A 12,398-nucleotide genomic window follows, 5' to 3' on the forward strand; every position below is an offset into this window, starting at 1 on the left:
TTAGTCATTACACACAGAGTGTGTGACGTGTATTTGATCCTGTGTGTCATCTACAGAAAGTTCTAGTGGTATGGGATCATATTATATATGCCACCATCGGCTGTGTCCCTGTAGGATACATACATTATAAGCATTTATAATCATAATACTACCTTTAGGCTAGGTTTCCACTATAGCGCAATTTTGCCACGATTTTTTGCCGCCATTTGAAGCAATGCCTGTGTATTCTTGAGGTCTATGGACTTCAAGTCGCATCAAAGTAGGACCAAAGTAGTGCAGGGACTACTTTGAAGTCGCTGCCTCTTCAAGTCACACAGATATGAACGGTACTCATTGGAAATCATGGGGTATGACTTGTGATGCAACTTTTCAGACCCAAATCGCATGAAAAGTCGCACTAGTGGAAACCTAGCCTTAAGGTATTTCCCATTGTATTCTGATGTTAATCAGGTAGTGGAGGTAACAAAGGCAGTATATAATGGAGGATTAGCGATTTGAATCAGTATAAATTATTTTCTGAACTAGGGATGTGGAACTGACATTATCAGTTACCTTATTTGAGAGTTCACCTGTCTTTAGCTTATTAGCGAGAGTTAAATTTTGCGGAGAGACAAGAGAAAAAAAAATGAAAAAAATGGAGTACAACATTAGTTTGGTTGGCTTCTGACATAGTTCTGATGCCGCGTACACACGACCGGACTTTCCGGCAGACTAGGGCCGAAGGGATTAGTCCGTTGGACAATCCGATCGTGTGTGGGCTAGTCCGATTGTTTTTTGAAAAAAAAAAAAAAAATCAGACGGACCTAGAAATAGAACATGTTTCAAATCTATTCGACGGACTCAATTCGGACGGACTAAAATCGGGAAAACCGTTTGTGTGCTGGTCCGACGGACCAAACATGACGCAAGGGCAACTATTGGCTACTGGCTATTGAACTTCCTTGTTTAGTCCCGTTTACGTCATCACATTCAAAACGAAAGGACTTTCGAATGGACTTAGTCCATTCATGCGTGGCCAAGTACGTTAGTTCGGAAGGACATTTGGAACTCCACCGAAAGTCTGTCGGGAAGACCATCAGACCTAGTCTGCCGGAAAGTCCGGTCGTGTGTATGCAGCATAACAGTTCCAGTTCTGGAGGCATGACCAAGGAAAAGTAAGAGCGAGGACGGTCTTTTTCCTTCTGCTATGTCAGTCATACAGTTTAAGGGGAAAACACTGCGCTACAATTTAGTATATATGGAAAGAGGCCTCAACAGCCAAAAACAGCAGCCAACACCAAAAAACAAACAAAGTTCAACAAACAAAACAATAAAAACAGTGTAGCGCTTCACTAATAGATGTGGTCAGCATAAATTATATGGATAAAAGCAAAAATAATATAAATAAAAATGCCTAAAGAAAAGTCCAATATTAGCCACACATTCCACTATGTAGCCGGCCCAAGGGTGGCCAAACCGTCACAGAGGGGGGAGAGATTGGACTGGGCGGATGTATTCATGCGAGTCTGCTTGACTGTAACATCAGAGAAGAATGGATAAAATACTTCTTACCGACTTAGTTGGACTCATACAGTCATATGACAGTTGAGTCTAGAAGGCTTTAGGTCACAGTTTGGGACCGAGGAGTACGAAGAGGAAGGTCTGTTGAGCTGATGGATGAGCTCAAAACGATTGTAAGCCCTGTGATGGATCCTTTCAAATGGAACGTCAAGGGTGTATGTAGTCAAGCTCAGACGTAGCCCGTTGTACTGATGCTCCAATCTCACCCAGATAGAGAGGGAGACGTTGTGGAGGTTTAAGCCAAGAAAACAGAAAAAAGGAAAAAAGAAAAAAGGCTCCACATGGTGCAGGTCAGATGATATAAAAAAGGTTGATTTATTGAAGTCAAAAAATAATTAATGACTTAGTGATCACATAGACAGTCTAAAATAGAGATTAAAAGCAATGTAGGGTGCCAACAGCTCGCCCAACGCGTTTCGACATATGTGTCTTCGAGACATTTTGGATTTATGAATTGAGGTGCTATTCCCCCTTCGGCATGAATACAGATTGGGACATCAATAGTTTTATCAATCAGGCTTAATTTACTTTGTCACGGACTATTATCACCACACATTATTTTTTCCTTTTCGTTCTGTATGTCTACCTTATCATTCACTTTAATCCTGCATTATTTTCAGGGTTTTTTCATATTTACACATATAATATTTATTCTTCAGGACACCCCAATCATATTTATTCATTTGTTTTTTAGTTTGTGCCCTTTAAGGCACAACGCTCACTCAATTTCATATATATATGCACTTTACCCCCGGGCCCGTGTCCAAATCTAGATATATGCGATTATTATGCATTTTCTCTAGATCACGTGCGATTGTGGACGGGTTCTTTGACTAATTTAGAATTTATATTTATCTTTGGCACTATTAATAAACACGCTATATGTGCCAGTTTCCAAGTTCACTTTTATGTCACTGGCACTTTAATATAAATAATATATATTTTTTGGTCATTATGTATGTAATTCATATTATTTGATTTACTTTTGACACCATTAGAAAATATACCATATGTGCTACACTTTAAGCTCACTCCCTTGTCACTGGCACCTCATCACTTTTTTAGGTAATATGAGCGCACTCACATTATCTGTCCATGTCACCATTTTTTCATACATTTTTCTCAGATACCTCCCTATTGTTACTAGCTGCGGGGTGTTATGTTTTGTTATTTGTTCTTCCTTTCCTGATATCCTTCGATCTACTATCATTATGATGCCTTGGTTGCTATGGTTACGTCGGGTGTTTTTACTGGACTTGACGCTATGCCGCCACGCCTCTTGTATCCTCCCCGTTGTCCTGCTCCCTTAAAGATCCCGGATTCCACGTGACGTGATAGCGTCATTGAGTACGGCGCACGCCGTGACGTGATAGCGTCACTGGTTACGGCGCACGCGTAGAACGGGCCCATTTTCTTCGATTGGCTGCCCTATGTACTGCCACGCCTACGGCGTGTGACGCTCACCACGAGCGAAACGGCGCCTATTTCTGTGGCCCCTCCCCTCCCTATTCCCTGGCAAGCTACTGGATGCGTGACGTTCACACGCACACGCCCCCCGGGTTGTGACGCAATGACGCAACGTGTGACGTTCGCACGCAAGCGTCCAAGCGCACACGCCCCCTGGGTTGCAACTTAGTGACTCAGTATGTGACGTCCACACATGCACGCCCCTGATCCGAGGCAATGCGTCCTGACGTGGCTCTCTGCGATTGGCAGTACGGAGCACGTACAGGAGAGGGAGTGTGCCACGGTGCGCTGTCTCCCTCCTTCCCTTGTATTTCTATGTGGTAACCCAGAAGTACATTTGTCCTTGCTATTGGACAAGATGGTCCTTTTTCCACTCCCACATCCACTCCCTTCATAGCCATGTGACATATGTATGTAGTGATTGGCTGTACCTTCTCTTTTATTACACACCTTCTGACCTTGTGATTTGAACTGCAAACAATAGATCATCACATAAGGACTACTATTATGGTTACTGATATACACTTTCCTGGCCACTTATGGTTAGTAAAATAAGTCTGAGACATTCAAACAGCACAACGAGGACAGTATACAGATCCTCACAGTTCTTTCTATTACACTACACAAATGCAAACAGGTCACTTTATGTGATGTTGCAGTTTAATCCATGTGAAACAGGTGGTATATGTCCGATCTTTTAATAGTGGCATTTGATGCGATTTCTATATGCCCTTTATGTGCACTGGATTTCCTTGCAATTTTATGTTAGATGAGGCCATGTCTAATATGATTAATTTAGAGATATTTATTTGCGAACATGGTGGCTTATTTATATATTTTTGTCACTATATTAACTTAACAATTTGCATCGGTGCTGGATGCGATTTCTGGGGATGCTTTTTATGTATTAGATTTTCTTGCATTTTTATGTTAGATTAGACCTCCAATATTATGATTAACTTATGGATATCCATCTGTGAATGTGGTGACTTATTTTTATTTTTATATTTGTGTCACTAAAATAATTTGATAGCTTGTATCAATGACATTTTTATATCTTATTTATATTCATTTATTGTGTTCAAACATGTTTTCTTTGATTTGATTAAATGTTCATTGTATCTTTAAGAGGTTGTCCGAGATAGGATTCCCCGCCCTTTGGTAGGCGGAACCCCTCTCTGACTCCTTATATATTTGTTAGCAATGTGGTGGGCCCCAACATGCCCCTGTAGAAGACACATATGTCGAAACGCGTTGGGCGAGCTGTTGGCACCCTACATTGCTTTTAATCTCTATTTTAGACTGTCTATGTGATCACTAAGTCATTAATTATTTTTTGACTTCAATAAATCAACCTTTTTTATATCATCTGACCTGCACCATGTGGAGCCTTTTTTCTTTTTTCCTTTTTTCTGTTTTCTTGGCTTAAACCTCCACAACGTCTCCCTCTCTATCTGGGTGAGATTGGAGCATCAGTACAACGGGCTACGTCTGAGCTTGACTACATACACCCTTGACGTTCCATTTGAAAGGATCCATCACAGGGCTTACAATCGTTTTGAGCTCATCCATCAGCTCAACAGACCTTCCTCTTCGTACTCCTCGGTCCCAAACTGTGACCTAAAGCCTTCTAGACTCAACTGTCATATGACTGTATGAGTCCAACTAAGTCGGTAAGAAGTATTTTATCCATTCTTCTCTGATGTTACAGTCAAGCAGACTCGCATGAATACATCCGCCCAGTCCAATCTCTCCCCCCTCTGTGACGGTTTGGCCACCCTTGGGCCGGCTACATAGTGGAATGTGTGGCTAATATTGGACTTTTCTTTAGGCATTTTTATTTATATTATTTTTGCTTTTATCCATATAATTTATGCTGACCACATCTATTAGTGAAGCGCTACACTGTTTTTATTGTTTTGTATGTCAGTCATAGTGGAGTTTTATAGGAGTGTTTAAATCCAAGTAGTGTGGTAGTAGGGTTAGCATGGGTTTCATTAGATCCTCTGGTGGCAGACTGACATAAAGTGTTGCTGTCCCTATTCAGTCTGCTGTACAGTTAGTTCCCAATTAGCAGAGAGCAAGTCTGCAAGTGGGCGGGTTGTCCTGTCACAAGTAGTGCTAAGAACTGTTTATATGGGTAGCATATCCAGGCTGTATACTCAGATGTGTTGTCTGATAGTTGGCATCCAGGGGTCTGCTTGAGTAGTGGGATAGTGAGGGTGGGATGAGGGCTTCCAGGAACTATGTCAGAGTACGTCTGCAGATAAGGGGGGGAGGGAGGAAATGGTGGGATCTCCACCGACTGAGTTTTGTTTGTTCTGGGTAGAGGGATCTTTACCTCGTTTGGAATGTCTAGCTCTGTGGTGATCTGGGGAAGCAGTCAGGCTCCCATTTTTCAGTATCCCTGGAGCTTTTGGTGGCAATAGTGGAGGATGGGTGTGGCGTCTGATGCTGAAGTGTTCATTTCCTGCTTAGGTGATGCCATCCATGGATGCTGCCCTTTTCAGTGGTGGTAGGCGGAAGTCACTGTACCAATCCGGCAGATCTATCAGGGGTATAGTGAGGGTTGTGCAGAAGTGTCCTAGTTCCTCTGGTACCCTGAGATTCGCTGTGTGATTATTGTGGTTTGCTGAAAGGCAGAAAAGGAGCTTCCAGCGATAGGCAATTGCTCTGGATCTTAGAACATCTAATAGTTGTCTCACTTCCCTCCTTCTCTGTAGAGTGATATTAGGTTATGAAAGATCTTAATTTCAGTGCCCTGAAATGTGAGGTGTCCCCTACTTTTTGCTTTGCACAGTATTTCTTCTTTTACCAAGAAATCATTCAGGCAGCATACAATATCTCTAGGCGGATCTGTGTATGTGTTCCAAGGCTATATGGAGCATCAGGGGCCTTTCTAGGAGGTCATTGAAAATGGCACTGACCGCTTGTGTGACCTGAGCGGCTTCAACAGTTTTGGGGAGACCTCTTACTCGTAGGTTGCGGCATCTGCCACGGTTGTCAAGGTTTTCCATGTGGCGGTTTATTTCCCTCAGGTGAATGGCATGGGATTCTGTTACTTGTTGGACATAGCACAGTGAGGCATCATGGCGGGCTTGTGCTTCCTCTACTTCTTCAACTCACGGAACGATGGCCTGTATGTCAGAGCAGAGGTCTGAGATAGCCGCTGACAGCATGTTTTTAATATCTGTAGCTACCGAGCGGAGGTCTGCCAGGCAAAATGTAGAGGTTGGATGCAGGTCTGGTGAGGCAGGACTGCGGCTCCGGTCCCTCAGCGTGTCTCGGCTGGATGAGCATGCCTCGTTTGAGGAAGCCTGAGTCCCCATCATGGCTCACTGAGACCTTGTCCGGAATATCTCTGGTATTTGACGGCTGATCTGTGTCTTGGTTTCTGGTGGAGCGGGAACATGTTGCTGAGGTACTTCGATGCGTACTTCCCATTTTGGATCCGCGTGGGGCTATTGTAGTCAGGTATCTGGACCTCGGGGGAACAGGAGCTCTGAGAGTACGTGTCCATCTTAGAACGGAACCAAGCCACGGCCCCAGCTATGTTTTTATGTGTTTGGCAGGCGTTCAAGAACCAAAATGATCACACACCCCTGATTGCTCAGTTCTCAGGGCTCCTTGAGCAGAAAGCTGGTGACTGTCAGTCAGCAGTTCTTTGCATTGCTCACTGGAGCGCTGGACTGTGGAGGGGGTGGGAGCAGGCAACTTAGGCTCTCAACGGCTCGCTGAACCGGGTGCCGGTCCAGGCATGTGTGCGGATCCTGACTTCATTGTCGCAATCTTGCCCAAGCCCGGACTGGCTCTGTGATGTCAGCTGGCTTCAGCCCGCTGTCTGCTGAAAATGAGCTTTGGCTGTACTTCTCCTTCAAGCCTTGGTTCACACTATGAACCACATATGAATTGCACAGGAACCACACCGTATTCATGTTCAATGATTAAGCAGTATGATTTCAGCTCATTCAAAATCGCACTGCATCACAACAGTCACGCATGCTTTAATTTTGGAATCGGACTGAAACCAGATTGCATGATCGGTCTGTTCCATGTGCTCCGCTGCAGGCAAACACAGTGCCTTTGTGACATGTGTTTGGAGTGCTGCTAAGATTGTACTTGGCACCTGCTGTAGATCGCAAAGGGCAGTGCAATTTAAATGTGGTGCAAGAAACACACACGGATTGCAGGTTGCCCGCAACGCATTCTATTCTGAACTTTTTTCAGAAGTTTAGCTCTTATGTGAAGTTGATGGCTATGACATACTGATCATTGGAGGGTTTTTAGTCGCCCCCCCCCCCCCCCCCCATTACGATTAATACATGTTTAGGATTAACATATTTAGTGTTGGTCCTTTGTTTTTTTTTACACCAGGGAATGGCATACTTAATTGCTCATAATGCCAGGTTATGAATATTAAAATAAGCATGGTGAAAAGTTTGACACCACAGTGCACCAGGTCAGCATGCACTGTCATTACAAGACAGTATCATCTCCTTTCCATCGTCTAAGTTATTTTGGTACCAAATGATTCCCTTTGCTTCAACATAACAGGGGTTATCTGACATATTATTCAGACACTTGTGGGAATTCATAAAAGGTGTCTTAGGAGTTATTTACTGGGGGTGTGTGGAGCCTGATGGGGAACTATTCTCACAGTTGCCCATCAGTTGCACTTCACTTTTGATGGACAGTATATGGGAATGAGCGGATATATAACCGCTGTTCAGTCCAATCGTGGCTTTTGAATCCACCCACTGCTGTGTGCCATCAATGAAAAGTAAAGTGGACCTGATAAGGAACTAGTCAATCAGTTACCCATCAGGCTCGGCAAACACTCAGTAACCAATTATTTCTCAAATATGAGCATTTCCCATTCATGGGTAATGACATGACATCAGTTGTATCCCTGGCCTTTTTGTTTTCATTTAGCTTTCGGGCAAGGAATCTCCCTGCAGACAGCTAAATGAGGCTGGAGACACAGCCCTGCACAGGAAGCTGTCACATACATCACAGCTTCCTAGCACTGGCACAGCCTGCTTTGAATACTGGCGTAAACAGAGCTGGTCTTAATTACTGTGAGCTTCCTAAATAGAGAACCATTAAGAATTCTTTCAGAATTTTTTTGACAGTTTGTGAAATTGGCAGTAGTAAGAAATACCTGAATTTGCCACATGTGTCAGTGATGTTACTGTCACAAATGCTTGCCTGAATTAAGAGTCGGTTCACAATGTGGCAGCAAGACTTGCAGTGCGACTGCCTCAGGCGACCTGCATCTGACTTCAGTGGCGGCTTGCAAAATAACTTCTGTATAGAAGTCAATGCATGTCGCCTGAAGTCGCCCCAAAAGTAGCACAGGAACCTTATTCGAAGTCAGAGCGACTTGTGTCGCTCCTATTAGAATGGTTCCATTGTACAGAATGGTGCGCTGTGAACCGAGTCTAAGAGCTAGAACTACTGTCAGAAAGCATCATTAGGGCCATTTTGAATTCATCTGACTGTGGGGTTGAGTTACTAGAACTGGAGAGTGCAAAATCTGGTGCAGCTGTGCATGGTAGCCAATCAGCTAACTTCCGCTTGTTCAATTAAGCTTTGACAATAAGACCCCTTTCACACAGAGTGTGTTTGCAGGCGCTATAGCGTTAAAAATAGCGCCTGCAATCCGCCCTAAATGCTGGTTCACACTAGCGCGATGCCAGACATCGCATGTAATTCGCAGCACACTGCTGTTCACATTACATGTGATGTCTGTGTGGGTGCAATGTCAGCCATACAGATAGTATGGCTGATATCGCACTGCATTCGGTCCAAACATGCACAGGACCCTTTTTTCTTTTCGGACCAGAATCGGATGGCATATGTGTTCACACATATGCGATCCGATTCATGTCCAAACTGTCAGTTCACAGTGCGATATGCGAGCTGAAATGGGAGTGTCATTAACATATAATGACACTCCCCAGCAGTTCGCATATGGCAGTGTGAACTGCCGTGCGTGTCGAGTGCGATGCGGGAACCTGCAGTTGATTCGCAGGGTCCTCGCATCACACTAGTGTGAACCGGCACTCAAACAGCTGCTCCATTGTCTCCAGTGTGAAAGCACGAGGGTTTGCGCTGGCAGGATGTCAGGAAAAGTCTTGCCAGCAGCTTCTTTGGAGCGCTGAAGGAGCAGTGTGTATACCGCTCCTCCACCGCTGCTCCCCATTGAAATCATTGCGGCAGCGCGGCTATACCTTTGGCAAAACGCTGCTATTGCGGCGCATTGCGGGCAGTTTTAACCCTTTCTCGGCCACTAGCGGGGGTTAAAAGCGTGCCGCAAATCCGACGGTAAAACGCCGCTAATAGCTATGGGTGGCACAGTGTGAAAGGGGTCTAAAACCTGGACGCTGATTTGTTTCTATGCAGAGCTGCACCAGACACTGCACCCCAGTTTTAGTAAATCAACCCGTGTGTTGCAATGCAGATAAGAAAATTTAAATCTAGTTTAACTGTCTTTCTAAAGCCGTTATCACAGCCAACATCAATCACCCGAATAAAAGCTTCACAGATGATGCTACGGCTACCACAGTCAAGGTGTGATATTCTGCACGTTAAAATACAGGGGGTGGCTTGGTTACAATTTAATTTCTATCAGGCAGATTATAAACATTTGCTCCTCCATTTGTGTTCTGGCCTTTATAAAATGAAGAACATCATCTATACCCTCAGGAAAAATAAAACAAAATGTATTTATAAAATTATGTACGCGTTATTCTACCTTTTCGAAACTCTATAACTGGCTGTGGTGAGAACTCCAGTTTTCGGGTCCCGCACAGTTGCTCTTGCTAACTGTAGAGAAGAAACCATACGGAATAAAGGGTTAATGAATAAAAAAAAAATTGTGCAAGCTTTGATTCAGTGAAATCTTAGACCAGAAAAACAAGGTGGTTTCTGTACATACTGTATATTATATACTAATGATAGAAGGGAGAGGAGTAAAAGAAATTTGCAGTGCCCACCTATGGGACCATGGCAGACAATATACGATAAGTAAAACAAGTCATTTCAGACAGTTGACAGCTTTAAATATAATTATTGGCTTTTATTGGTGAAACTTTGGTCACATGTTATTGGTGGCATGAGCAGGTCCCTATATAAAAGCATTTTCAATTGCGCAATTAACAGTTGACAGCGAATCAGCAAGAGGAAATGCATCCCACCCTCCCACCCATTATCGCAAGCCCAATTTATGTGGTTAGTCCCGTTCTCTCAGAAAGGGGACAGTTAGTTATATATATGGACATGTGTTGGAATGGCTCGAGCTGTTATGGCTGAGTCAAAAGGTTGTTTTAAAGTGTATTTGGTGTAATTTATATGGGTTACCTTATAAAAAATTGGTATATTGAAGTTGTTTTAATTACATACCAATATAAGGGCCACGGCCATGTCAAATCCAAAAGATTTATAGAGTGTCTGATTATTATTTACTAAAAAGGTTTGGGCCTATGGTCCTACTATAATGGCTGCAATTGCTTGTCTCCTGTGAATGCTAGTTGCTTGGCTGTATTTGAATTAATAATTCGGAGTCTCAGGTGAGAAACTAACATGCAGCAAATGAAAGCCAAATAAAGGTCAGAACTTATTTCCTTATACTTTATTCAGGTTTGAGAGTCAGAAAACTTTAAAGCCAAAAACAGCAAAATAGAAGGGGAACTAGCATTTTTCAAAGCGGGGGTCAGCAAAAAGCACTAATTTTTCTCTAATGACCCTTGTATTTTAAAATGCTGCAATATAAATAACAATGATTTAAAATGCCAACAGCACAGCAACAGAATCAAGCCTAACAGAACTTTTTTTAGAGCTCAGGAAACAGAGGTTAGTGCTATTTTCTTCCCATAGTTTGGCACTGAACAGTAATCACACACATGGTTTTTATCAAGCATACTGGTTACCATGGTAAATAAATACGCAAAGCCATAATTTTGTGCTGCAGAGAGCAACATATGAATAAGAGGTACCCTGTGGCATGCAATCCCAGCCAAACCCTCTCTCAACGCTTCATATACCGTATGTAATTTACAGATTCGGCGGTCCTTGTATATTAATTGAAATCTGTTCCTTGCTGACCTATGGCAAGTGACTAAATCCAATGTGCAGGTTATAAATACATAAATATAAAAAGGGAAAACACTGCGCTATAATTTATAAAAAAATGGCCACAACGGCCACAACAGCAGCCAACACCAAAAACAAACAAAGTTCAGCAGATAGAATAAAAAATAGTGTAGCGCTTCAATACTAAGTGTAATCAACACAAATTCTGTGAAGATAATAATAGCAAAACAGAGATCACACAGAACAAAATGCCTAGAAATCAAAGTCCAACATAAAACAATCATTCAACTGTGTTGATGGCGTAGAAGTGACCAATCCGTCACCTGGAAGGACAATGATGTACTGGACGAATGAGTTCATGCGGGTAAACTTGATTGTAAGCATCAAAATAAAAATAAAAAGTGAATAAATACTTCTTACCGGAACGGTTGGACTCACACAGTCATATGACGGTTGAGTCTAGAAGGCTTGGGGTCACACTCTGGGACCAAAGACTGTAAGGAGAGAGGTCAGTTGGGCTGGTGGAGAAACTCCTGACGGCTGTAGGCTCGAAGGTGGATCCTTTCAAATGAAAACCTCAAGGTTCAGGTGGTCCGGCCCAGACGCAGCTCTTTGTACCAATACTCCTGCCTCCCCCGAATGGGGAGGGGGGTGTTTGTAAAATTTTACACCAAAGCAATGAAAAGGAGAAAAAAGAAAAAAAGGCTCCACATGGTGCGGGTCAAACAATATAAAAAGTTGATTTATTAAAGTCAAAAAGATAATAAATTGACTTAGTGATCACATAAAAAGCAAAATAAACTAAAAGCAATGTGGGGTGCCAACAGCTCGCCCGACGCGTTTCGACATATGTGTCTTCAACTGGGGCATGTTGGAACCCACCACATTGCTAACAAATATATAGAAAATGAGGAAGAGGTCACGCCTAACAAGAGGCGGGGCATCCAATCTCAAACAGTCTCTTAAAGCTACAGTGTACAATTTGATCAAACCAAAGACTACCAATTCAGACACTATAAGCAAATACAAATAACATCCAAAAATGTCATTCATGCAGACTGTTAAATAAGTATTAATGGCAATAAAATTTAAAATTAAAAATACATAAAAAGTAAGTCACCATACTCACTCGAGAGTGGCACTAAATAAACTGCATTGTTCACAGCCTAATCGGATGTATAGATACAGCATAATTCAATTCGATTGTGAAACATATGCAGAGAACACATCAAGTACTAATACATAAAAATCAGACCTGCGTTGTTAGTTATACATTA

General features: G+C 42.7%; 1 protein-coding gene across 3 annotated transcripts in view; it reads right to left on the reverse strand.

The window, feature by feature from the left end:
- Nucleotides 1–12,398, reverse strand: part of P4HA2 (prolyl 4-hydroxylase subunit alpha 2) — a 190,094-nt gene that overhangs the window by 48,609 nt on the left and 129,087 nt on the right. For all 3 annotated transcript variants that reach the window (XM_077473270.1, XM_077473271.1, XM_077473272.1), the window contains exon 9: nt 9,785–9,855. In XM_077473270.1, coding sequence (XP_077329396.1) covers nt 9,785–9,855 — 71 coding nt within the window. The remainder of the gene's footprint in view (nt 1–9,784; nt 9,856–12,398) is intronic.

Source organism: Lithobates pipiens, unplaced genomic scaffold (genome assembly GCF_037356315.1).
Source record: "Lithobates pipiens isolate NorthernLeopardFrog02 unplaced genomic scaffold, aLitPip1_a1.2 Scaffold_8, whole genome shotgun sequence".
NCBI classification, from domain to species: Eukaryota; Metazoa; Chordata; class Amphibia; order Anura; family Ranidae; genus Lithobates; species Lithobates pipiens.